This window comes from Nyctibius grandis, chromosome 8 (assembly GCF_013368605.1).
Source record: "Nyctibius grandis isolate bNycGra1 chromosome 8, bNycGra1.pri, whole genome shotgun sequence".
Lineage (NCBI taxonomy): Eukaryota > Metazoa > Chordata > Aves > Nyctibiiformes > Nyctibiidae > Nyctibius > Nyctibius grandis.
In genome coordinates, this window is record NC_090665.1 from 1,251,586 (window position 1) to 1,274,590 (window position 23,005).

The following is a 23,005-nucleotide window of genomic DNA, read 5'->3' on the forward strand; positions in this document are numbered from 1 at the left end:
CTACTGAGCCAGATCTTCCCTCCGCTTGCCTCTACACGATAGAAATCCTGCCCTGTTTCACTAGTCGAATGTCATTTTCACACACAGAACTGTCCCCATCTGAATTAACTCCTAAAATTAAGAGGAAAGTGTAAGAGATTAAGTCATAGAGACCACTGTAATAATCTACTCTGACCTCCTGTACACACCAAATTTCTAAATTAATTCCAAACAAAGCTAGAAGCGACCTGCAAAGTCAAGATTAGTTTTTTCATCTCCTGCGACAGAGATCCTACCATTTGCTTAATTACAAGGCACTTCTAATGGCAGTTATTTCTAAAGAATGTATAGGTCCTACTAATGCAAATAAATGTATTTGGATACAGTGTGAGCATCTGTGGCACGCAGCATTCAGCAGAGCAGATCACAGCCTGCACACACCCACTTTCACTTGGAAATAGTCTCTAAACTATCACAGCAGACAAGCTACAGGCAAGTCCTAAGCTGAAATCATCTCTCTCTCAGAAAGTATCTGACACTGCAGGCACAGAGCTCCTGAACCTTCCTGAAGTTAGAGATGGCTTCAGTCACACCTTCCAAATTGTATCACAAGTACCGAGACAGAAATTCAGGTCCAAAGCCTAAGGGATTAATCCAGTATCTGGTTCTGTTCCTCCATGGAAAAACGCTTTTTATTTAGAAAATACACTGTTGTCTCCCAAGTGATGAGAACAACAGCCAGTTGTATCTGTTAGACCCTTAATGGAACAAAATGGGAATATGCAGGCAGTCAGACTTAATACACATGGCTCCCTATCCAGAAAGGAGAGAGCTCAGCTGCAGATTTCCAGCTAAGAACCATCATGTGAAATGATGGAAACTTTTCCCTTTCTGAAACCTTATTGCAAGCTCTTCACAACACAGACGTCTGCAATCACTAACTACTGTTAGTTTAAGCATAATTGTATTTGCTACAGTTTCAGTAAACATGTACCCAAGTGCTTAAAAATCTATTTTAATGATGTTTTCGAGAATAATACTCCTCTGCATTACAAAAGAGGTAAAAGGTACGTCTTTTACATATAAGAAAAAACTTACAGCGAAGGCAAAGAATATCTTAAAACCAAAATAAAGCTATGTTGTTCCCTACAGGGAAGCTTCAGGTGTCTGCGATTACTCATTCAACTCACTTTCACCATTCACAGAAAAAGATAGAGACAGTCAAAACAGTTACTCTACCATGTAAATATTCCAGTGACTGTCACCAATTTAGCAACAAAATTACAAATATACAGAAAACAGATCTGCTACTGAAGCCACACACACAACCAATAACAGAAATACACAACAAAATATGCAGAAATTAAGTGTTTTCCATCATAAATGCAGAATTACTCCCACATTCCACTCTGACCTGAAATGAGCACTCAACACAGTGACCAAAAAGGCAGACAACTGTTACTACACTCCATGGAGTGGGCAGAAGACAAATCTACACCTTATTCACCAATTTGGACTAACCCTAATTCTACAAATTGTTTGCTGTAGAATCATGGTTCATACATGGAAACATGTAAAATTAATATTATCAATTAAGTGCAAGTCAGAGTGAAAACAGTGACGCTAATGAAGAGTCTCATCCCGAGAGTGCTGCTTGCTGGGCAGAACGAGCCCTAGGTCAGCAGTCTAACCCCAAGGACGTCACCAGGAACAGAAAGCACGATGCTTAGCAGAATTTGCACAAAAGGCCAAAAGTGAGCACTAAAAATGTTTTTCCAGACAGCAGGACAGGACGTGAGGAACACAGAATACCATGGTATTCATTGCAACGTTAGGCTTGAGCACTGCTGTGCTCGACTTAAAAATGACATGCATAGCAAATGCAGAACGCTACAGATGCTGACTGCATGCACACAGTCCCCAGGCTACTGCACTTCATAGTCTCTAAATCAAAGGAATACATACATAAGGGTGGAACGTGGTTTCTATTTACACAAGCTTTGACAGGAAAGGGCACATTAAATCATGACTGCATCACTAGCATGAAATTGCATTTCTAAATAATTTAAACCCTCAAACCAGTACTTCTCGCTAAAAATCCTTCATTTCAATGAAATGGTACGTAAACATTGAAAATGTACATTTATACAATCTACAGTCTCAGCAGGAAATAGATTTCAGGCTTATCATCACTACTGGGTTCCAGCTGCAGGACAGAATCCCCCGTGTACAACTGGTCGCTGCAGCCGTAGCGCCAAGCGGCGCAAGCGCCCTCCGGTATTCCTCGGCTCTCCGCGTCCTCCCCGGGGAAGCCGTTCAGGTACCTGGCTATGTAAGAGCCTGTTGAGTGCCTGTTGACAACGTGAGGAGACGCTGAAGGCTTGTTCCGAAGGACGACCCCAGCTATGCTACTGCTGTTGGAAGATTTTTGCTTGCTGGCGGCCTCCTGCCGCCCCTTGGCACGGCTGGCGATATTCCGCACCCTGCTCTGGCTTCTGGACGAGAGTTTTCTGACCAGCGCCTTTGGGCAGTCTTCATCAATCTGCCTGGAGTACAGTGCTTGACGGCTGTCCTCCTGGTCCAGGGACACCAGCTTCCTCAGCTGCTCCGTCAGAGCATCCGTAGAATGTGGTCTCATAGTCTTCATAGCAGCAAGTTTCTTGTCTCTCATGCCCGATGAGATAAAGCTTCTACTTATGTATTGATACTTACTTTCAAAATTGCAGGAAATATCCTCTGATGTCAAGTCACCGAGGCTCTTGGATTTGCACGGGCTAGTCTGCTTGATGGCCGAAGGAGGTGGGAAAGCCAAAGGATTTGTGAGCACCGGTGAGCGGATGTCGAGCTGGGATCTCTCAGAGGTACACATGACATTTTTCTGCTTATCTGAACGATGATACAAAAAGCCAACATTTTCACACATGGGCAAAGGGAGCTGACTCCCTGCAGGCCTGGAGTTACCCAAGCAGTCCAGGGCAGCAGCACAGAGCTCAACGGTTGTGCTGTTCCCAGAGGTCCTCTCACCACCACGCCCAGGATCCTGCTTTTGCCTCAGTTTCAAAGGGGAAGCCAACTGGCTCATCTCTTCCCTTTTGTACTCACATGCAGTTACCAAGAGATCTTGAGAATCCCCATCTACTTCTACAAGGCTGCTGCTTTCTGAATTTTCACCAGTGGGGGGGTCAACAAGTGTCTCCTCAAAGATGAGGCTAGTGGAAGCAAAAGAACTGGCAGACTCAGGGGCTTCCCAGCTTGTTCCCCATTTTCGTTTGGGATTTGCATTTAGCAAAGAGAGAGGTGAGGGACAAGGACAGCGAGGCAAGTTATTCTCTACACTGTTCAACTTTTTCTGGAAAACTAATTCACTGCAGGTCTTACATTCAGAAGTTGGCGTAAGAGTTGCCTCGTGGATAATCGTGTACACGGAATACTCTGTAGTCTCGGGGCTGGAGAACATGGTAGTATCTGGAGTTGACAATAAAGGGGATTTGGTGGATTTCGTGGTAGTGAAGTTGTGCTTACAGGGACTGTTCCCACCTGCAGTAAGCACGTGTGGGTGTGTAGCTATCACACTGAAGGTCTGGTTGCTAGTGCCATGGAGGCTTGAGACTGCAGTAAGATTAGTTGGGTCGTCTGTGACATCAAACTCTCTGATCAGAGCTGAGACAGCGCTATCCATCTCGCTCTCATTCGCTAAAGACACTTCATCTATAAGGCGAGAAATGTCACTGTCTTGCATGGCCAAAGTGGAGTGCAAATCAGGAACTTCAGAGCAAATGGCAGAAGATACATCTGTCAAAGAAAGAGGTGCTGCAGTGCTTTGCTTGATCGTGTCATATTTGTGAATTTCCATCTCTCCTTTCTGAGAAAGGGAAGTCCTCACAAGAGTTATTGTCTCCTCCTTAGATCCTTTTGTATCATCTTTCTTTTTATTGTCTGCACAGTTTTTGTCATGTGTTTTTTCTGTGGAAAGTTCAAAATCAGAGTCCTGTATTAGAAGGACAGTTTCACCAGAAATACTATTTTCCTGAGAGCCTACGAGGAGATTTGTTTCAGCTACACCACTTGCCAAAACTAAATTTTCAGGTTGCTCCTGCAGAGGTGGTACTAAAGAGTCAACTGTAGTCTCCTTCTGGTCATTCTTCTTAAATTGAGATGTCAAATTTGAAGTATTTGCTGTTTTCTCAGAACATAGAAAACCATATTCTTTCAAGTTTGTTTCCTTCTCATTTGCATTGTCATCGCTGTTGGCTAAATTAAATAAGAAATATATTAGTTGCATACAATATTGTGTTCTGTTTATTAACAACTATTTTGTCCTTAGACAGACAAATGGAGAACGCAAAAGTAGGTACAGCTGTGATAAAACTTAATTATGGGGTTGTGCAGGTTTAGTACGAATTATCTGAGTGATATGAATAAATGGAAAAATACAACTGCAGGCACTTCACTGAAACTTCCTTTGAATGTCTATTACATCAAGCACGTGATGTAATATTTGTTGCAAATAATGTTAATGAGGTACCATATCATAGCTTGCACATGGTATTACCTTCAGCTGTGTTCCTATTCAGATTTGTACTATAAAGAAGCATGGCAATAAAGATAGAACAAAACAGCTCTGTTAAAAAACATCATACTTTGAAACAAGATGCATGCTTAAAAGGGCTGAGTAAAAAGCATCAAGCAGATGGACTCCAGATTGTATTTTACATGTAGTTATTGTAAACGTTACAATTTAAGGATTTCATTTTTGATCTTCTACCAGCATACTGCATTCATGAGAGCAAGATTTGGATTCTATGAAAAATACGCATTAGATATTTTCTCCACCAAATCTTCTTGTCTTTATACACCAAATCCGAGCTCCACGACTCACTCCTGCGGACCTTTTAATTAAGCAGGGACTATAGAAGTAAGCTTGACATAATATATGCTGTTCCTAATGTTTGCTAGAAATCAGGTGTCCTAGGAAGAAACAAGAGAAGCCCTGATCTTTCATTAACAGTGAACGCCCCCAGTAGATTAAGAGCTATTTTTAATGAACGTGACATTAAAAGGCTGATCTCCAAAATCTAACGAGTTCCCCAAGCTTTCCAGTGCTCCTAGGTAAGGATGGAAGAGATGTACATTTCTTTGATTTGTACAAGAACAGGGGAGAAAATGGACAGCACCCTGTCCACTGGGTGCAATTCCAACTGAGACAGTAGATATGTTTAGCCATAGTATTTCAGGAAGAAAGCTCTGTGGGACAGCCAGCCCTTTCCATTCCTCACAGCATCCTGCAATAACGAACACTGCATCTGACTAGTTCCTCCCTGATGGTGAAGCCACCTCCTGTTCTGAAATATTTGGGCTGAACTTGCTTTCTGAGAATACCCAAGCCTACTCCTGTACGTGCACAAGGCTACTTTGCACCTTTTCTTACCACGATTCAAGGTAAGTGCTTCCACAAAAAAAAAGGGCCTGAGATGCTTTTCGCTGTGTCCACCACTAAGCCTTGGATGGCCCTGCAGCACAGAGAAGGTCCCTCAGGGACAGGAGAGGACTCCATCCAGAATTTCATCTTCTTCATGTCTCACTTCTGTATGTCTAAGGTGGCCAGTCCTCCTCCCTAGGGGTTACAGAGGAAGGCTCACCGAGACTCCAATGGACAGGATCTAGTCCTCTCATAGTTAGAAGGGGCAGGATTCATGCCCTGTGACAGCTTTTTAAGTCATCTCACCAGGGCCTGTGTTTTCTGCAAAAGTTATTTTGCTACAAGTGAATACCTGTGACCTTCAAAAAGTGGGGAAGTTTCTTCCAAAATAATTTTGTGTCTTTGTCTTTAGTGTCTTTAGGAAGAAATATCTAAGAAATTATTACATCTGTTGCGAAGAACGTCTGAGCTGTATCATCTTCACAGGCTTATCTAGAGGATGTTTAAATTTAAAATACAGCATTTCAGAGTTTACTTCCTTTACTAGGAAGATCTTTTTTCCTGTCTAAAGTTTCTTCTCAGGGTTTGCTTGCTGCTTCTCCTCAGTAACTTCTTCTACAAGGCAATGTCCAAATTATCTGTTCCTTCAAAGCCACTAATATGGGCAAGTGAACACCGGTGGCTCAACAACACGTTCTATCTGTGCCTCGTAGTTCTATTTTAGGATGGCTCCTGCAGTTGCTGGAAGCTGCTGCTCTGTAGATGAAAACACTCAGAGCAGAGCAGCATTTCTGTCACCCCCCCGGCCAAGAGAGGCTCTCGGTGTGCTCTCTGCATCTTACCAAGGCAGACAGACGGTGCTTCTGGCTGTCCTGCACCCGCTGAGGAAGAGCCCTGTGGGACTAACGGCAGAAACGCTGCACTGTCAGAGCTGACCAGAAGGTGAGGACCTGGCTAGCCCTGCAGTCTCGTGGGGACAGCCTGTACGAGTGCACACACTCTTCCCAAACAAAAAACAGCATCAAAAAGCAGTATAGATGCCCTGGACTAGGGACAAGCTCAAGGTGGAGACAGCAGGAGTAATGAGTTACAGCCATTACATTCAAAGCTTCCTAGACTTATTTAAATAATCCAGTAAATTAAATATTAGGCAGGTCAAACACACTGACTTTCCTGTAGTTACGGGAATAACTGGATTTCAAAACCAGGACTATTATTGCTGAAAACACTTATATAAAAACTATTTTAAGAATTAAATTGTATTGTGTATCAATAATACAAGACCAAGATTTTATCCTAACACATGCTTTCCATATAACCTAGGCTACTTAATTTGATTAATTTAGGAGGAGAATATCAAGACTGATGGATACAAAGTCTGACCTACTTCTACCCCTTTTACATCTATCTGACAGTCTGCATTAGTCTTTACACACACTATTCCCCAAAACACAATGCTGCGTGCTGTTCTTCCTCCTTGAAAACAGAGAGAGAAAACCCACCACACCAGCAGCTCTGCTTTCAAAAGTACACAGACAGTAGCAAACCAGAAACTGATGAAGTGTAATTGAAGGTTGGTTCTTAAATTACACACAGAAATTTGGTAAGTAGTCTTTTAAGAGCACTTCCAGAAATTATTGTAATTCATTTGCCTGGTTTGGAGAGCAGACAGCTTTCCAGGGCATCACTTATCAAAGAGTTTAAGGAGCTGTTAACATACTACAATCTTCAGCATATGTAATTTTGCCCAGTATCTCTTATTTGAGTTGAGTAAAACTAGGGACTGGCATAGTGACTGCAGAACTAAGCCTTTTAAGAGACTATTTCAACTTACTACACCAAAAGTAATTTTGGAAGCATCTTACCAGATGCATTTTCTTTTCCTTTGGCATCTCGGGCAGTTTCATCTGCTGGGCACGGCAGTCCTACGAGAAGGAATTTCTCCACAGGCACAGAAGCAGGACGTGCTTGCAGACTCCGGCTCGTACGCCTTACAACTCCTTCTTTGTCTTTCAAGTCTGTTGGTTCAGATGCACTGTCCTTAATTTCAGTAGCTTCCAGAAAACCCATCTTACTTTTCTTTCTACCTTTTGCTGGTGCACTGGCTGTGCGCCGGAGGATTCGGTCGCCAATAGATCGCTTCCGCACATAGTGTCCGCTGGTCTCAGCAGAACTGTGCTTAGAGTTCTTGTTAAACAACCCTCTGAGGCCTATCAGCTGCTTACTCTGAAAGGACAAGAATAACCAGAGTTTTGAGTGAGTTCAGACCATTATGTAACGAGTACAATGAAAAGGGCTGCTTTCAGAGAACTTATGAATGATGAAGACAAAGTTAAAAATGCAGCAAAGCAAAAATTCACACCAAGCAATTCACATCTACTCTGACCAAAGAGCTATCAGCACAGGTCTCCATGAATTCATGCATGTCTCTCTCTCTCCTCATTAGGATGGCAGCCTGCCACAATTACAAGAGAGGTTTGCTCAAAGTCTCCTAATCAGAGATGACAAGGCTGGAAGAAGTGTACTGCAGTGACAGGCTACCCATTAGCTTGGAGTTTTATGCATGGGCTTCATCAAAGCAATATTCAAACGTTTCAGAGCCTGAATGAAGAATGATGTAAGTTTGGTAGCTGCAGATCATGCGATTAGGAGCCATTTGAGAAATCTGTGTGCAGCAAGTGCAAAGTGCATGCTAATGAAGTCTACCTTTGTGGCTCCTAGAAAGTGCAATATTGTGTAACTGGGATTGAGGATTAAAGGGCTCCACTGAAAGGCAAAAAAAAATGCAAATACATTTGGCTAATGTTTTCATTGCAATACAAGCAAATAAGGTAATAGTACATCAGCTGTAAATAAAATCTCTCTACAGCAAATAACTTAAAACTATTTATTAGTCTAATGTCAGTCTCTCTCAGAAACTTGACCAGATATCCTCACTCATAAGGATACAAATGTGCATTCGGCCTTTGTTTATACATTAGAAAAAATAATACAGCCCATCATTAAGGCAAGCATTAGATGAACAGGCTAAGCGATACAGAGATCAAATCTCAAAGGGTTTTTTATTTTCCCTCCTCTTCTTTTATCATTTGTCTTCCCTGTGAAGCTACTCTCTGCTATTTTTCTTGACTATTCTTTGAAGAGCACATGAGCCAAGAGCAACAGCCAAACAGGCTCCCCTACAGACTATCACCAGAACTATGTGATTCCACACACGTACCCAGATGTGTACAGGTCTTGGTATACATTGCAGATGCATTCCAAGCTGTTTACTACTGCTTTTCTTTTTACACTGGTTTAGGAGTAATGGAGTCTCCCTTGAATACTAAAACCTTGTCTTTGTGCACAAACCATGCATGAGTTGGGCACGGTCAGCGCCGTTCCCTCCACCGCCTCGACACTGTCCTCCCTGGCAGGAGGAACACTTGTGGAGGCAGGAGCAGATGAGTACATTGAAATGCTGGTCCCTGCACTGAGACAGGGATGCCAAGGGCGAGACAGACATCTAAGTGGTTTACAGAGCCGTCGTTAGATCATTCAGTGATCTAATGGGATCAGTGAGGATAAAGATAGTGGAGTTAAGGGAGGATCTGGACTATACCAAATCTCAGCCCATAGGCCTTGTCAAATATCATGTTCTGGTGCAGTTACAGTTCTCATTGTTTAGTTCTAAAATAAAATTAGTTCAACACACTGAAGAAATGTGCTTACTGTATCTAGACATTATAATTATGAAGTGCTAACAGTAAGAACGTTCCTAAGTACCTGCATGCTAAGACTAGAGTAACAGTATGTTACGCTTTCCTTGCTGAACACCTGCAAGGAACCCTCCCCACATGCTCTGAGCGACATCCTTCTGCTCCCCAAGCCCTCTGACACAAGCGTGTCTGTGCTGTTACTGCGCTGCCTCAGCTGGAGAGAGCCAAGTGTCCTACTGGTTGTGGGTGTGCTGTGAACGGGTGCCCTGGCTCAGTGCTCCTCAGAGAAAACACTATGAATAAGGAATTGCAGTTTGCTTCCTTGAGCATGCTGATGCTTAACAGTGTATGTAGATACCTATACAGACCTATAAATGAAGACATCAAGTTGAGAGCAACAGAGAATCAGACATCGTGCTTTTTCATTGCTGTATGACCTGAATAATTTGTTTAAACTTTATTACAGATCAGTTCCAGACAGCTAGGTACTGCTAATCCAATGTACAAAATGCCAGGAACCTGAGCTGTAAGAATCATTTAGAAACCACACAAATCCTGTGAGGTTCTGTGGTACGTTTAAATCCATTTTTATCACAAGAATTAAAATAAAAAAAAGAGAGATGTAAATTTCCAGATGTACCTACCTTTCCATAGATCTCATTAATGGTGATATGAACAAATATGGATGCTTCTGTCAGTCCTTCTAAGTACACGTGACGATAACCTAGGAAAACAAAAATATTGCACCACAAGTAACCAACAGTTTGCATTTTATGCACAACTGGCAATGACTATCTATAAAAGTGAAATATATACGGTAAGCCACCTTATGCCTTTAGTAAAACTTATGTTCTCACAGGTTTTCCACCAGCACAAATTGCCTCCAAGTTATAAATAAGACACCAGCAGCAATTTCCAACAGCACAGACACCCAATCTCCTTCAAGTAACGGTGAATGCACCACCTTAAGGTACCAGGAGAATTGTCCAAGCTCATACACAAAGTCTCACAAATACAGGCATATATCCTACGTTGATAACCTCATCTTCAAGTTCAAAAGTGTTTGTTCTTCAGTTAGAGCTTTAAGTCAAGAAAAACAAGTGGGACTAACCAGGCACAAGACTGCTAAAGGCCAGAGTTCTTTGTCCAACAAAGTCCCGCCCAATAGGGTCATGATCCCAAACAAGAAACCGCACCAAAGCGATTTCAGGCATGTGGATGGTAAAAGTGAGCGTTTCCTCCCAGACAGGATTAAACCCTGTAAAACAAATGGAAATTCTGGGAAACAAGTCCATAGCAAGCACTAGCCTCGATTTTCATCATGCATGGCAAGAGGCATAAGAAACAAGCAGAGCAAATACACAAATGAATACTCATTGCTCATCTAGATCTAGATGCTCTCAATCTCCATTATGCAAGTAATGACAAGTGAGAGATGTGTCTCCAGGACTGCTCTTACAAACAAAATGGTTCTGGCTGGGTAGCTGGCAGGGATACCAAGGCAAGCTGTTGTTTTGGGGAACTATGGTAGGCTAAGGATAGCCCAAACCAAACAGGAACTGTTCCCTTTTTTCCCCATGGTTTTTCAACTGCCTGTGAGAGCTGACGGCCACCTATCCTGCTGCAACAGACTATCCCACTCTGTTACTCATCTCCTTCCCATGAAGGCTGAGGTGGCAGTGAAACTGCCTAGGACATGATTTGTTTACATTTCATTTGAAGTTATACATGTATTTTATATAAATAATAAAACAAAAACAAAAACAAAAACATTTGGAACTTCTGCATAAAGGAGATTTAAGAACAATTCAGGAGAAAGATACTGTGTTGAACAGTTCTTGTCCTCCACCTCTCACTTGTCTGTCTCCCTACATCAGAAATTCTGTCTAGAAAGCAGAAGTAATTTGTTAAAATAAACTAATTTGATTTCATAAGGTAAGAAGCTTTGCAATATAGAAAGTAATAACAGATACTGAATGATTTATAATTACTTAATATTTTACTCTAAGAAGAAGAAATCACTAGATTATCTTACCATTGTCGTCAACCACCCTGGTTTGATCCTTACAGCAGTCAACAGGTAACCCAATAATTTCCACCTCAACAAAGGGATCTATTATCTATTTTTCAAAAACAAAGTATTTTAAAAGCAAGCCAATGATACAAGTGAAAGTCAATTTTTAAGGAAATTCATGCAGAGAGTTAATTTAAATTCATGTGAGAATTCAAAAACCTTTGATTCACGTGAATTTTCAAGCAGAACAACCATGGGAAATGGCTTCATGAAGTGTAAGCTGATGTATGGCTTGTTGTCGCAAGAGCTGTGGCCAGCTATGGCTAATTTGAAAAAAAGTGAAGTCACCCTCAAAATATGAAATTAATTAGTTCTTAAACATCACGCGTAGGATACAGACTGTGGGAAATGTAGTATTTAGAGACCAAAAGCTTGACAATATCTGAAATTTATAGGCGTATTTAAATAAGGAGGATGTTTCTTTGAGTCACACACTGCCATGTCACTCCAGGACCTCTCACAGAAGCATTTGCTGGTATCAGAGTATCTTACCTCTCCTCTGTCTCCTAACATTGAGTCAGGAGGCTTAGGTAGCTGCTGTCCACTGATGATTTTCAGAAGAAGTTGCTTTTTAGGACTGGCAGGAAGTGGATCAGCAGAGTAGGGGTTGAATGTGCCTAAAAGATGTCAAGGAATGAGAAGTGTAAGGAAAAAGATACACAGAATAAATATCACCCCCCAAGATGCATATATATATATAGCCAAAATTCAGTCATAAGCAAGTAACTTAGAGTATGGAACAGCTGTTAATGAATTTTAAAATTCCATTCCATTTTCTTACAGCCTTTACTGAGCTGATCAGCCCTTGTCTACATGATTACAAGACAAAAGGATACCTCTAACAGAAGGGTTTTGAAAGATGGAGCCCTCAAAACATATCTATAATAACAGCAAGAGATTGTACGCTGGTTCTGACACAGTCTGCGAGTTAGCCACGATTTTTTGAGGACAAAAAATATATGAATTCTGAAGTAAAATGAGCTTATGAGTTTCTGGAAATATGAAAGATTCTACATAGAAAAATAAGAACATTTCTTGTGTCTTGGCAAAACAAAAGACATTTTCTGAAAGGCTTGATACTTACAGTAATAAATGTACAGTGGGACATTACCTTTGCACATCTGCTGAGGTTTGAGGACATAACCACAGTTGCCATTTACCCTAAATTTTGCATCATTTAATTGCATCACGCGTCCCTCGGACTGGTAGTTTAGTGCCACTGTTGAAAGAGAAGGCTCAGGCGTAAGATATTTACTCAGCACATACAAAAGAAGTGGGAAGTAAGTTACTCATGCAACACCTACCCAACTGGCAACCAACATTCCAGTAAGGTAAAGGATTGAAATTGCTGGAGTCAATCCGATAGGCTGAGGGATAGACCCTTGTCAGCTGTTTCTGGTTGTAAAGCATAAACTGCTCAGGCTTCTGCTGCACTGCTTGGTGGGCTCTGGTTTCACTGAATGACAGCACGTTCCCTGTGGATCCTGTGTGTATTGTTAAAGCAACAAACAAGTTACAAAGCAACCCCAGGAGACAGTGGCCTGAACTCAGACCTCGGTTGCACTGGTATTAATCAAGGGGAACATTAGATTTAGTCCAAAGTTACAATGATAGTCTTGTCACATATAAATCATGTGCATTGCATAACTGAAGGGCACCAGTTTCCCCTTCCAGGAGGGTCTTTTGTTCTACCCTCAAATTTTCCAGACTTACAAGGAAAGCCAAGCAGGAGCTTACGCTAATTGCTAGGGCCTTTTCTCCTGCACAACCCCAGACATGGTATCTATGAAGAATCTACAGAGAAATCTACTAGTGGCAGCATGATCAAAACTATCTTACTGAAGAGCTTACAGCTGGGGGAAAGACAGGCCCAGCAGGGCTCTGGTGTTGCTCTTGTCCTGGTAACACATGAACGGCTGCACTCAACCCATTTCTCCCTTACAGAGGTTTCTGCAAACTCATCTCTTCTCTAAATAATCCAAGCAATCTTTTCCAATTCATAAGTCTTCCCTCTGAGCATTTTATCCCCTTAGGCAGATCCCCTTTGATCATCTCTGCCCTCTGAGAAAAAGACTGACCAGAAGTTTCCTAGGCACGAGTGCCCAACTCCAAGGGAGCAGTTAGACCTACTCAACTGCACCATCTCTCCATGCCCATCTCTTCAGGTAGAGTCAGGAAAGCACCAGATCTAGATGGAAGTCAGCTGCAGTACTGTGCTCTGATGAGCAAGGCCCCCCTTTCCAGAGGGCCACAAGCCATCAGATGGGTTCAGCAGCACCACCTAACTGCACACGGACCTGCCTCTCAGCTCAGAACCATGAGAGTGAAATTCTACAAGACTGTGTTCTTGTAGGATTTCTTGGACCCTGTTTCTCCACAGGAAAGGGTTCTCCTGAAAAAGCTTCATTTTTAAAATTGTTACTAAAATATGAATGTGATGAGAAACCAAGGGAAAGGTTATTTCTTAGGGAAGGAAAAGGTGGTGCTTTACTCTTTCTCTGTATTTTAAGTAAATGGGACAGGTAACTAACTACTCTGCTTTTAAAACATCTTTGAAAAACAAGGGAAACCCTGAGAACACAGACACGTTTCCTATCCAAGCAGAAAAGTGAAAAAGGCATGTACAAGTCTCGTGCCAGCAGCCTTACCGTCGTCCACTATATCCTGGGCTGCCACGGAGTTCGTGTACACCACCAGGTCAGACAGAGCTCGGCACAGCTTCACTGTTTTCCTCCGACGAGCCAGCCTGCTGAGTTATATTTCATATATAAAACAAATGGGGAAATTTTCAATATTTAAAGCATATTTCAACCCCTCTTTCTGTTCATCAATGAGGAAATAAACAACTGTGCACAGGGAACCACTTGTGGCCAGCCTCCTTAGAGAGGGCTCCGAGATGATTGTTCCCCTTGTACCTCTGTAGTCACACTATACAAACAGAATTTTTCATTCAAAACATAATGAAACCAGGGCTCTTCTCAACAAAAACAAGGCAGACAGCTTGGAGCTGTATCTGAAAACGGAGCGTTTCAGTGACAACAAATGCATTCTCAATGGCACATTTTTGATTGCTTTTTCTTTACATTCTCAGCTGTAATAAAGTTGGCTGGGCTGTGCCGGACCCTTATTCAGCCTAAACAGTTTTCTTTGAGCTCTGTTTACAGCGTGCAAAATGTAGATTGGCATTTTTCCATTAGAACAGTATTACTATCACATTTCTTTTCAGTTTAAGGGTAATTGCTATTTGCAGCCTCTGAAAACCTACACAATCAAAATATTGGGCTACACAATCAAAATATTGGGCTACACAATCAAAATATTGGGCTACACAATCAAAATATTGGGCTACAGCAGTCAGAGCAAAATATACCCCAACAGCAATGTCATAAATGACCTGCTCTTAAGAACAGACTTCCCTGAGGCAGTGACATATAAATATTGGTAGTAGTAACATGCCTCTAGCTTTAACTGAGCTGTAAAACTAAGGTGATTCAGAGCTCACCTGTGGAGCTGCCCCGCTTCCTTCCCAGAAGAGTTGTGCTGGCTTTCTTCATCATCTGATGCACTATGGTATTTGGATGTTGCCTTCACAGCTTTCTGTTGGGAAAGAACCAAGCCCAGCCATGTCAGTTTATGGGGTGGTTCTACAAACTCACATTACTGTAGTTAACATCGGGTGGGTGGGTGAGCTGCAGCAGGTTTACAGCACAGGACCAGTGTCCTACAAGGGCACAGAATGACCCCTGGAGGTTTGACAGCAGAAATCCCTGGGTGATACATCAAGTGTTTCCATACACATGGAGAAGGAAAGCCAACACAAAGCATCTGTGCCCTGATCTCACTCCGTCTGACTCCAAGGATCCAAGCCTGCAGCCATGGAGCAACTTTATCTGCTGACTTGCAGACAAATACAAGCCTGAAGATAATTCATTCCTGCAAACTGGCCAGTCCATCGCAGGCCACTGTGTGTTCTGCAGCTTCCCTCCCTGCTCCCTCCTGACGTGAGAGGACAACATTGCTCCACCGTCTCCAGCACACTGGCACTGGTCCTGCTGATATTCTAATGGATCATATCATATTTAATAAACATCAACACACCATAGGATGTAAATGTACAATGCATTGCTTCCACCTACCTATGCTTCCCCTGCCCCCCAATTTAGAAAAGTGAACAAATTAATTCATGGAGTTGAGAACAGAGTCTGGGCAAAATTTTGAACATCTTCTTTCTTCTGCCTTTTGAGCCACACACACAAGCATTCCAAGTATTCTGATTTATTACAGTATACAGTAAAGAAAATTGCTATGATTAAAAGATTAAAATCTCAAAAGCACCTTTTTTCCATAAACACCTATTATTTAACGTAGTTTCCAATTTCAACAACATTACATCTTTTGTAACACTAACTATACCTTCAAGTGAGAGTTTCTTTAATTCCCTTCTCATCAAGAGGTAATTAACAACATAACTGAGAGCTCCTTCTCCTTTTGCTCATATAGCTGGATGCTAATTGAGCACGGATTTCTTTTCTCCTGCTGTGACACACCAATAATGTACATAATTTAGTTCGCTGTGTTGAGTGCTGAAATAAAGTTGACTATATTGGAAATCATTTGCATGGCTCAGTTTGGGAATCCAAAGGTCTGCACTGTGGATGTTTCCTGCAGTTAATTTGCAGGAATTGCCAGACTTTGTGTCTTTGTCCCTCCACTGGCAATTTTTAAAGAGTTTATACATGGATACATTTGGCACAAGAGCTGGCTGAAAACATCCCAAGTCAATATCCCTGGGTGGATAATTCTGCACCTGCAAAAATATCAATAGTAACCCTCCTTCCCAGGCATCCCACTAGCTGGAAAGGCGTAAGGGGGAAGGTACTGATGTCCGTCCCTGTTGCCTCAGTCTATAATACAATCATTATTTAAAAAAAAAATAAATAAAAAAAAATCTATATATACTCTTATTTTTTTCAGCAGAGATGAAATGAATGGGTTTTCCAATCTGCTATATCCATCAGGATAACCAGTTGAAGTAATTAAATTATTGATGTACTTTCCAGCCCTCAGTGTAACGAGCAGTTTTTAGTGGCTGACTTTTGTCTGTGACATCTCATTCCCCAGCATTTGTTTTCCCACCAGCGAGCAGAGGTTACAATGTGAAGTGTCTGCTATCATGCACAACAGGTACCTGCAGATCTCAACACACACTGAGTGATTAATGTGCCCTTAGCCAGAGCTGCTGAAAGAAATATGACCACTTTAAACCAATATAAGCTTATAATCAAAGTGTAAACATGAGTCCTGCTATTGTCTGCCTGGAGAATCTTTGATGGCTCCTAGTTGGGAGGCGAGGATGGCTCCGAGCTGCCTTCAGGGCAGATGAGCTGGTGGCTGATTAAGTCCTGTAAAGTATTTCATAATTGCTATTTTTCCTAAACTGCTGCTCAGATTACCAGCTACAGAGTGTGCTCCCTGCTCGGCTGCAGCTTTCACCGTGGATAGTGCTGAAGAGGAACACAGGCATCCAGCAGGCTGGGGGCAGAGGGAGCCGCTGGGGGCACAGTGACTCTGCTGCAGTCCTGCTGCACACCTCACGACAAGTCTATCTGCTGATTTACTTGGCTGCTAATTGACTCCGTGAGGAAGGAAGCTTTCAGTTGAACCAGCTCATGCTGAGGCTACACGTTCAATAAATCCAAGGCACTGTGGGAGTGTGGGAATAGGGGAAGCAGATGACAGGAACACATTTGGCAGGACATGGGAATGGGAGGAAACATGGATGCACTGTCCCTTTTGGTGGCTGCTGTCTGTCCAGCTGTAAAATGAAACCTCACACCCATTTTAACTGTATTAGCTCTTGCTTGGTTCAGTAGAGCCACCACAGCGAAGACCCAGCGAAGCAAACAATTTGACCTAGCAGCTACACAACCATATAAACACTATATGCAAAACCATGAAGAGATCAGAAAAGAACACGTTTTTAGAAAGCAGGGGCCCAGAGCCAGTACCCAGTCACAGCAGTCCCTTAAAGCAAGTGGAAAGCCAGTAAGAGCACGCTCTGCATAGCACTGCTCAGGGTATGAAACAGGGTGAAACTGGACTGTGACTGAAACAAACATTGTCAGCTGTGTGGACAGAGCTCTGGAAAACAAGAATACACCAAGGCATTTGTCTACATTGCTCTGCTGCTGCTGCAAGTTTCATCAGAAAATCAGCAATTGCACATCACTAGTAAAGATGATCTTTTTTGTCAGGCAAGACTTTTTTTTTTTGAGTTTGCATGATCACCTTTAAAGGGTTCTCCATACTACTAACAGCAATAAATACACCAAGTGTAATCACACAGCCCTTCCTCACTGCCCCCACACACACCATGCTTGTCTCAAGCAGTAAAACATACCCAGTGTCTCTAGAATGCTGTCAGACCTAGAACAGCAAACTGAGTCATTTTACTTACTTTGTGTTTACCGAAGTTGCTCATTAATGATCGACTATGAGACTTTTTTCCACCTTCTTTCGTGTCCAGGTTCTGTGAAGAGAGAGCGCAATAAAAAGTGTGACTAGAGACCTTCAGAAGTACCTTTAAGGAGCCTGCTACAGTCTCTAAAAGACATCTATATTCAGCCTAATATAAGTTCCTATGAACTCGAGTTATTCCCTGTTCAGTGCTGAGTTGGAATTCACTTCTGGCTATATAACCATAAGGGCACTAGATGGTTTCTTCAGGTTCAAGAAAGTCAATAACCCCTGTATCTGCATTCAGAGCTTTGTTCCCAGCTCAGGCTGAAAGTCTCTGTAAAATGTAGAAGGAAACCTTAGCAGATAAAGTACTTGTCTCCCTCAGATAAGAGAGTTGACAGTTTCAACAGCAAATCCAAACTAGTCTCAATCCTGACTGACAGTACTGTACACATTGCCACATCCCCACTTGATAATTACTGGAGATTAGTACATAAACTTGCATTGTGAATGCTTGCCTTTTTTTTTTTTTTAAGTAATAGCAAGTCGTTGAAAAAATGAAAGGCACATCAGTGACAAACTAAAGGAAAATGAGATTTGACCAGAAAAAAAAGTAGAAAAATTTCCCAACAAATCCCTTTCTCATCAATTTCTACATCAATTACAAAGCTAGCTAATGAGTTACAGAGTTACCAAACCATCACAACGTTTAACCATTTAGTTTTCTCCCATCCAGGTCAACAATTGATAAAAATTAATTTTCCAGTTGTTTAAACTTATTATTACTAATTGTTCAGCTATGTATTACTTTAAGACCCTTGAAAACAACAGTCACATACAATGTATTCTCACACAGGACTGCTGCAGCAAGGGAAGAGATCTCTAAATGTTCCTTAATAAGTCAATTAGAAAATTCTAGCACTTTATATTATTAACTGACAGATGTTTGAGTAATGCAGTTGCATTACTGCACTATTTTTAGTATTCTGGTCATGTCAATGACATGTAATGGGTAATCTCAGGCACCATATCCAACACAAACACCTTATGGAAATTTGCATTCTTTAAACAAAACTCCCTGCCCCCTCAAATGCTACCTAGGGGCCAATCATTTTTCCAGATACCAGAGAACATATCAAATGTAATTATTCTAACTCAAAATCATATTGAAATGGCTCACATCTGACCATATTTACTAACACGGGGAGTTTGCTCTCTGAAATCCCACTTTTCTGACCTCGTGAAGGCCAAAGGGAACAGGCAAGCTGACTGTTCTCACACTGCAAAGCCACAGTCTGAAAATAACACTTCTCTGTCAGGTCAGATGGCTCCATCCTTTGCATTCTTACCGCCTCTTCCCACCCCAAGGCAGCTTTGACCAGATGTCTCAAGCATCCACACAAGCCGAGTATGTTTTCTGAGTCAAGCCTGGCTTCAGACAAAACTCTCATAGGTCCAGCCTCGGAGAAAGAGGCTGAGGAACTACATAAACCCTACAGAGTGGGAAGATGGGCAGAAAGCAAAGCTACATGTACTTGACCTTTAAAACTACACCAGTTACAGAGTAGGCACATCCCCCACAGAACAACTCACTCTAATTAAACATAACTGGGGTTTGCATCTGCTCGAGATGAAAGTACCGTAACCACGGATTCAAGGTACTAACTGTCTATTGACAAATAATCTAATCAATACTCTGATACATCTTACTGCTTTACAAAAATAGTTTGATGTCAAAAAGGAATAGAAACATACCACTCTGGGCATGAAAAACCAGAACCTTGCTTAGGGCAGTAAAGGCACAATCCTGTGTTTTAGTGCTGTACAGAACAGCCATCAGCAGTTATCACGGCCAGTCTTGACAGGACCAAGGCAATAAAAAAGGATCTTGCCCCATTAACCTAGACACAAACCAAATTGCTTAATACATGCTTCCAATATTGGTACTTACTGAATTAGCTGCTTCCAAGCCTTGCAAGGAATAAACCAGATTAGAACATACTGAAACAACACACTCTTCACACTTGACCATTTGAATTCTCTTATTAGACACTCTCCTAAAATAGTTCCAAGTTTTCATTTTGGATAAAACAAACTCTCAGAGTTGTTCATAAGTTATCAGCTTTCTCATCTGAAAAATGTGCAATGCACGTTGCATTGTCTAATACTCAACAGAGCGTGCGAAGGGGAAGAGCCCACCTACCTGTTTCAGGTTAACATTTAAACCCTCATGAGTCGCCTTTAGCAGCGCTCTCACAGTGAAGCTGTCAGGATCTTCTTTGTCCCTGATTTGGGATTCTTTTATCAGAGATTCCAGTTTTGTTCTTATAAAAGATTCCACCTGGTGCTGAGTTGCACCATTACTCTGAAAAACATTAAGAAACCCAGTTAAAGTAGATTATTATGTCCACCACTTCTGGGACAGCCTGAGGGAGCACTACACACGCTTCAGGCCACGCAGCGCTCCCACCATTTCTTTTCTCTGTGCAAGAAAAAGCTTCTTGCATAATCCTGCCCGATTTTGCCTTTTCTACTGGCTTTTACTGCCACTTCCATTTTCCTTTAGTGTACCTGAAGTACTTAAATGCTATTTATATGATTTAAATGACAAAGTGTGCACTTCCAAACAATCTTATTCCATATCTAAATGTGGAATTATATAACTTCTGTATCTTAAGGACTTGACTTAGAAATCAAAGTTAAAAACTCTAATCCACTAACGACTGTAAGCAGGATTATGGAGCGTGCATGTAAGAAATGTAGAGATGTAACAGGTATGGGAACTGTGTATATGCACATACATAGCAGGGCTTTAATTTGCAGTCATCTTCAATTTCATCAGCGCTGTCCTCATCTGAAACTTCTCCTTCCTCAGCATCTGCTCCAAGACTGTATGGCAACTTTTTACCCTAAAATGAGGAAAACACATTCACAATAAATGCACACATGGGCAGTGTTATGTAGTACAAAGACCAAAATAGCCCATTCCTCCCCTATTCCTTACGTAAATTGTGACCAGAGTTTAGAATTTGTTTTCAGAGAGTCCCATGCAAACTGGATCCAGATTATCACAGGTGATAATTCCAGTGTTTCTGGAAGAGTTTGTTACTGAAAGATCCTTGCAAGCTGTTCCAAAAACAGCCAGTCTCTGGAGCAAGTCAGCAAGTGTCCAAAAGATTTTTTTGAGTTGACTGTAAGATATTTCAGGCCTACTCTTAGCAAGCAGACTGTTGTATACTTAAAAAATCAGAAGCTGAGATTTTGTTATAGGCTCTTCATCAGAACAGAAAATGCAGCCACAAAAGAACTTGCTACAAGCAGCCATCAACAGGAAGGAAGCAGCAAAGCCTATTTTAATATTGCCTGCTCATGCAAGGCTGTAGGCAGCAATCCAAAAGTAGTTGCTAAGCCAGTACTGTGAACGTCACACACCTACATTAGAAAGGAACTACTTTAATTCCATGTCTGGTTTCCAATATCTGATCAGAGTGGTGAGCATCCAACAGAGGTTATTGGCTACTTCTGGTTTTAAAAAAACAAAACAAAGCTCTGACAGATCAATTATCCTTTTTAGAATGTCTTGAATTCTCCCATATGATCGCTTATAGCGAAGCCCAATCACAGAACCTTGGAAATGTTGGCTATGGCACCTCTGAAGGTCTCTGGTCCAACCTGCCACTGAAGGAGGATCATCACCAGCTCCAGATGAGCTTTGTTTTGACGAGTCTTGCAAAATTTCAAGGGTGGAGATTCCCCCAGCCCTCTGGGCAGCCTCTTCCCATGCTGCACTAACCACAGCTGAAAAAGCTTTTCCTGCCATCCAATCTGCACCTGCCAAGCTGTAACTTATGGCCATTGCCTCTTGCTTGACCGTCTGCTACTTAATAAATCACCTATTAAACTGGTGTGTTATTACTTCTGTGTCTTTCTCACTGACTGCAGAAATGTTTGCAGCCTACCTGTTTCATCAGTGACAGAGGTAGGTAAGAATTGCACTCAGGTTTCCCCAGAAATGGACTGGTTTATAGACTGCACTTTGGAATTAATACTGCTGCCCTGCTAACGAGTGGGTCAAATTCACTTCACGCTGGCACCTTTATACTGGCTTAAATCTATGAGTGTTCTTAGAATTACTCTTTGTATACACTAGGAAGATGAAAATTATGCCATTACTTGAAATTGTTTAGCTAATGAATCAATATTGTATTTCAAAGGAAAATTTATAAAACAGAGCAAAATAATAGCAAAAAGATGAAAAACTGGGTTACTTCTCAACAAGACGCTGATCCCTAAATATGATTTTACCTTGTCCAACAGGGCTGCTTACACTGAGCAGGAGATGGGAGACAGGGCTTTGTGAAAAGATACTGTGATGCTTAAAATAATATTCCTCATTCTGAAAACGTGAGCTCAGCTCCAACACCTTCTGTAACTGCTCACAGGGTTTCAAGCCCTGTTAGCTGAAGAATCACACTGAAGTTCCAACCTCAAGCGTGCTAGGGAGAGCAGCTCAAAAGTTCATGTAAGAACAGCACAGTACCACACCTCTCTTGCCTTTAGCATTGACATAGTATTTCAAGCCAGGAAATTTCAGGTCACGTCACATGACTGACATTACATACTATGTTGTTTGACTCCCTAAAACACCAACACTACATGCTTGCATAGTTCATTAACTAGCAGTTACACAAGGAAACCAATTCAGTGAAATTCAAAATCACAGTTGAGCACTCAAAGGTTTTCTAATTCAGAGTCAGCTCTGTAGTATACACTGAAATATGTTCAAACCAAAATTGTGAATCCTTGTAGCCAGCTTGATACAGAGGGCACAGGGGGAAAAAACAGTATCTCAAGAGCTTACAGTGAAGTAATTGCCCCCATGTGTCAAAGTAAATTAGACAATCTAATAAGCCACAACTCTATTAATCATCCTTTCCAACGCCTGCTTTGCATTTCTTTCTTACTGTATCCATACTGGTCTTTGAAACTCCTTTCAGAGCAGATCCATTTACACTGAGAGGCTCAAACAATTAATCTTGCACACAACACTAACTACAGGGCTCAAGGGGGTCCTCTCTCGCTGTTCCTTACAGCTACCTTCTCAAGTGCTCTTCTTTCATAAACACAGCTGATGAACCGTGAAAATAGTTTCATTTCATGAACTACTGCTCACAGCAGGGTGAGGGGGAAATGCAAGAAAACACAAGAGATTTTCAGACACCTTTATAGTACTTTGTCCAAGGAGGGACTGTAGGATAACGTTTAGATACTATAGGGATATGAACCATACAGAACAATATCCCCTAATAACAAATCAGACAAATTTCAAAAAAGAGAAAATATACCAGGTTCAGGTAACTGTGTCACAGCTCCTTC

At 41.7% G+C, this 23,005-nt stretch overlaps 1 protein-coding gene across 1 annotated transcript in view; it reads right to left on the reverse strand.

The window, feature by feature from the left end:
• Nucleotides 1–2,131: 2,131 nt before the first annotated feature.
• Nucleotides 2,132–23,005, reverse strand: part of PLCH1 (phospholipase C eta 1) — a 62,858-nt gene continuing 41,984 nt past the window's right edge. Inside the window, exons 10-22 of the mRNA XM_068406362.1 lie at nt 20,431–20,538; nt 19,833–19,994; nt 17,628–17,699; nt 14,673–14,767; nt 13,819–13,916; nt 12,475–12,654; nt 12,282–12,389; nt 11,663–11,787; nt 11,132–11,216; nt 10,208–10,354; nt 9,741–9,820; nt 7,264–7,624; nt 2,132–4,230 (exon numbers count right to left, since the gene is read on the reverse strand). Coding sequence (XP_068262463.1) covers nt 2,132–4,230; nt 7,264–7,624; nt 9,741–9,820; nt 10,208–10,354; nt 11,132–11,216; nt 11,663–11,787; nt 12,282–12,389; nt 12,475–12,654; nt 13,819–13,916; nt 14,673–14,767; nt 17,628–17,699; nt 19,833–19,994; nt 20,431–20,538 — 3,720 coding nt within the window. The remainder of the gene's footprint in view (nt 4,231–7,263; nt 7,625–9,740; nt 9,821–10,207; nt 10,355–11,131; nt 11,217–11,662; nt 11,788–12,281; nt 12,390–12,474; nt 12,655–13,818; nt 13,917–14,672; nt 14,768–17,627; nt 17,700–19,832; nt 19,995–20,430; nt 20,539–23,005) is intronic.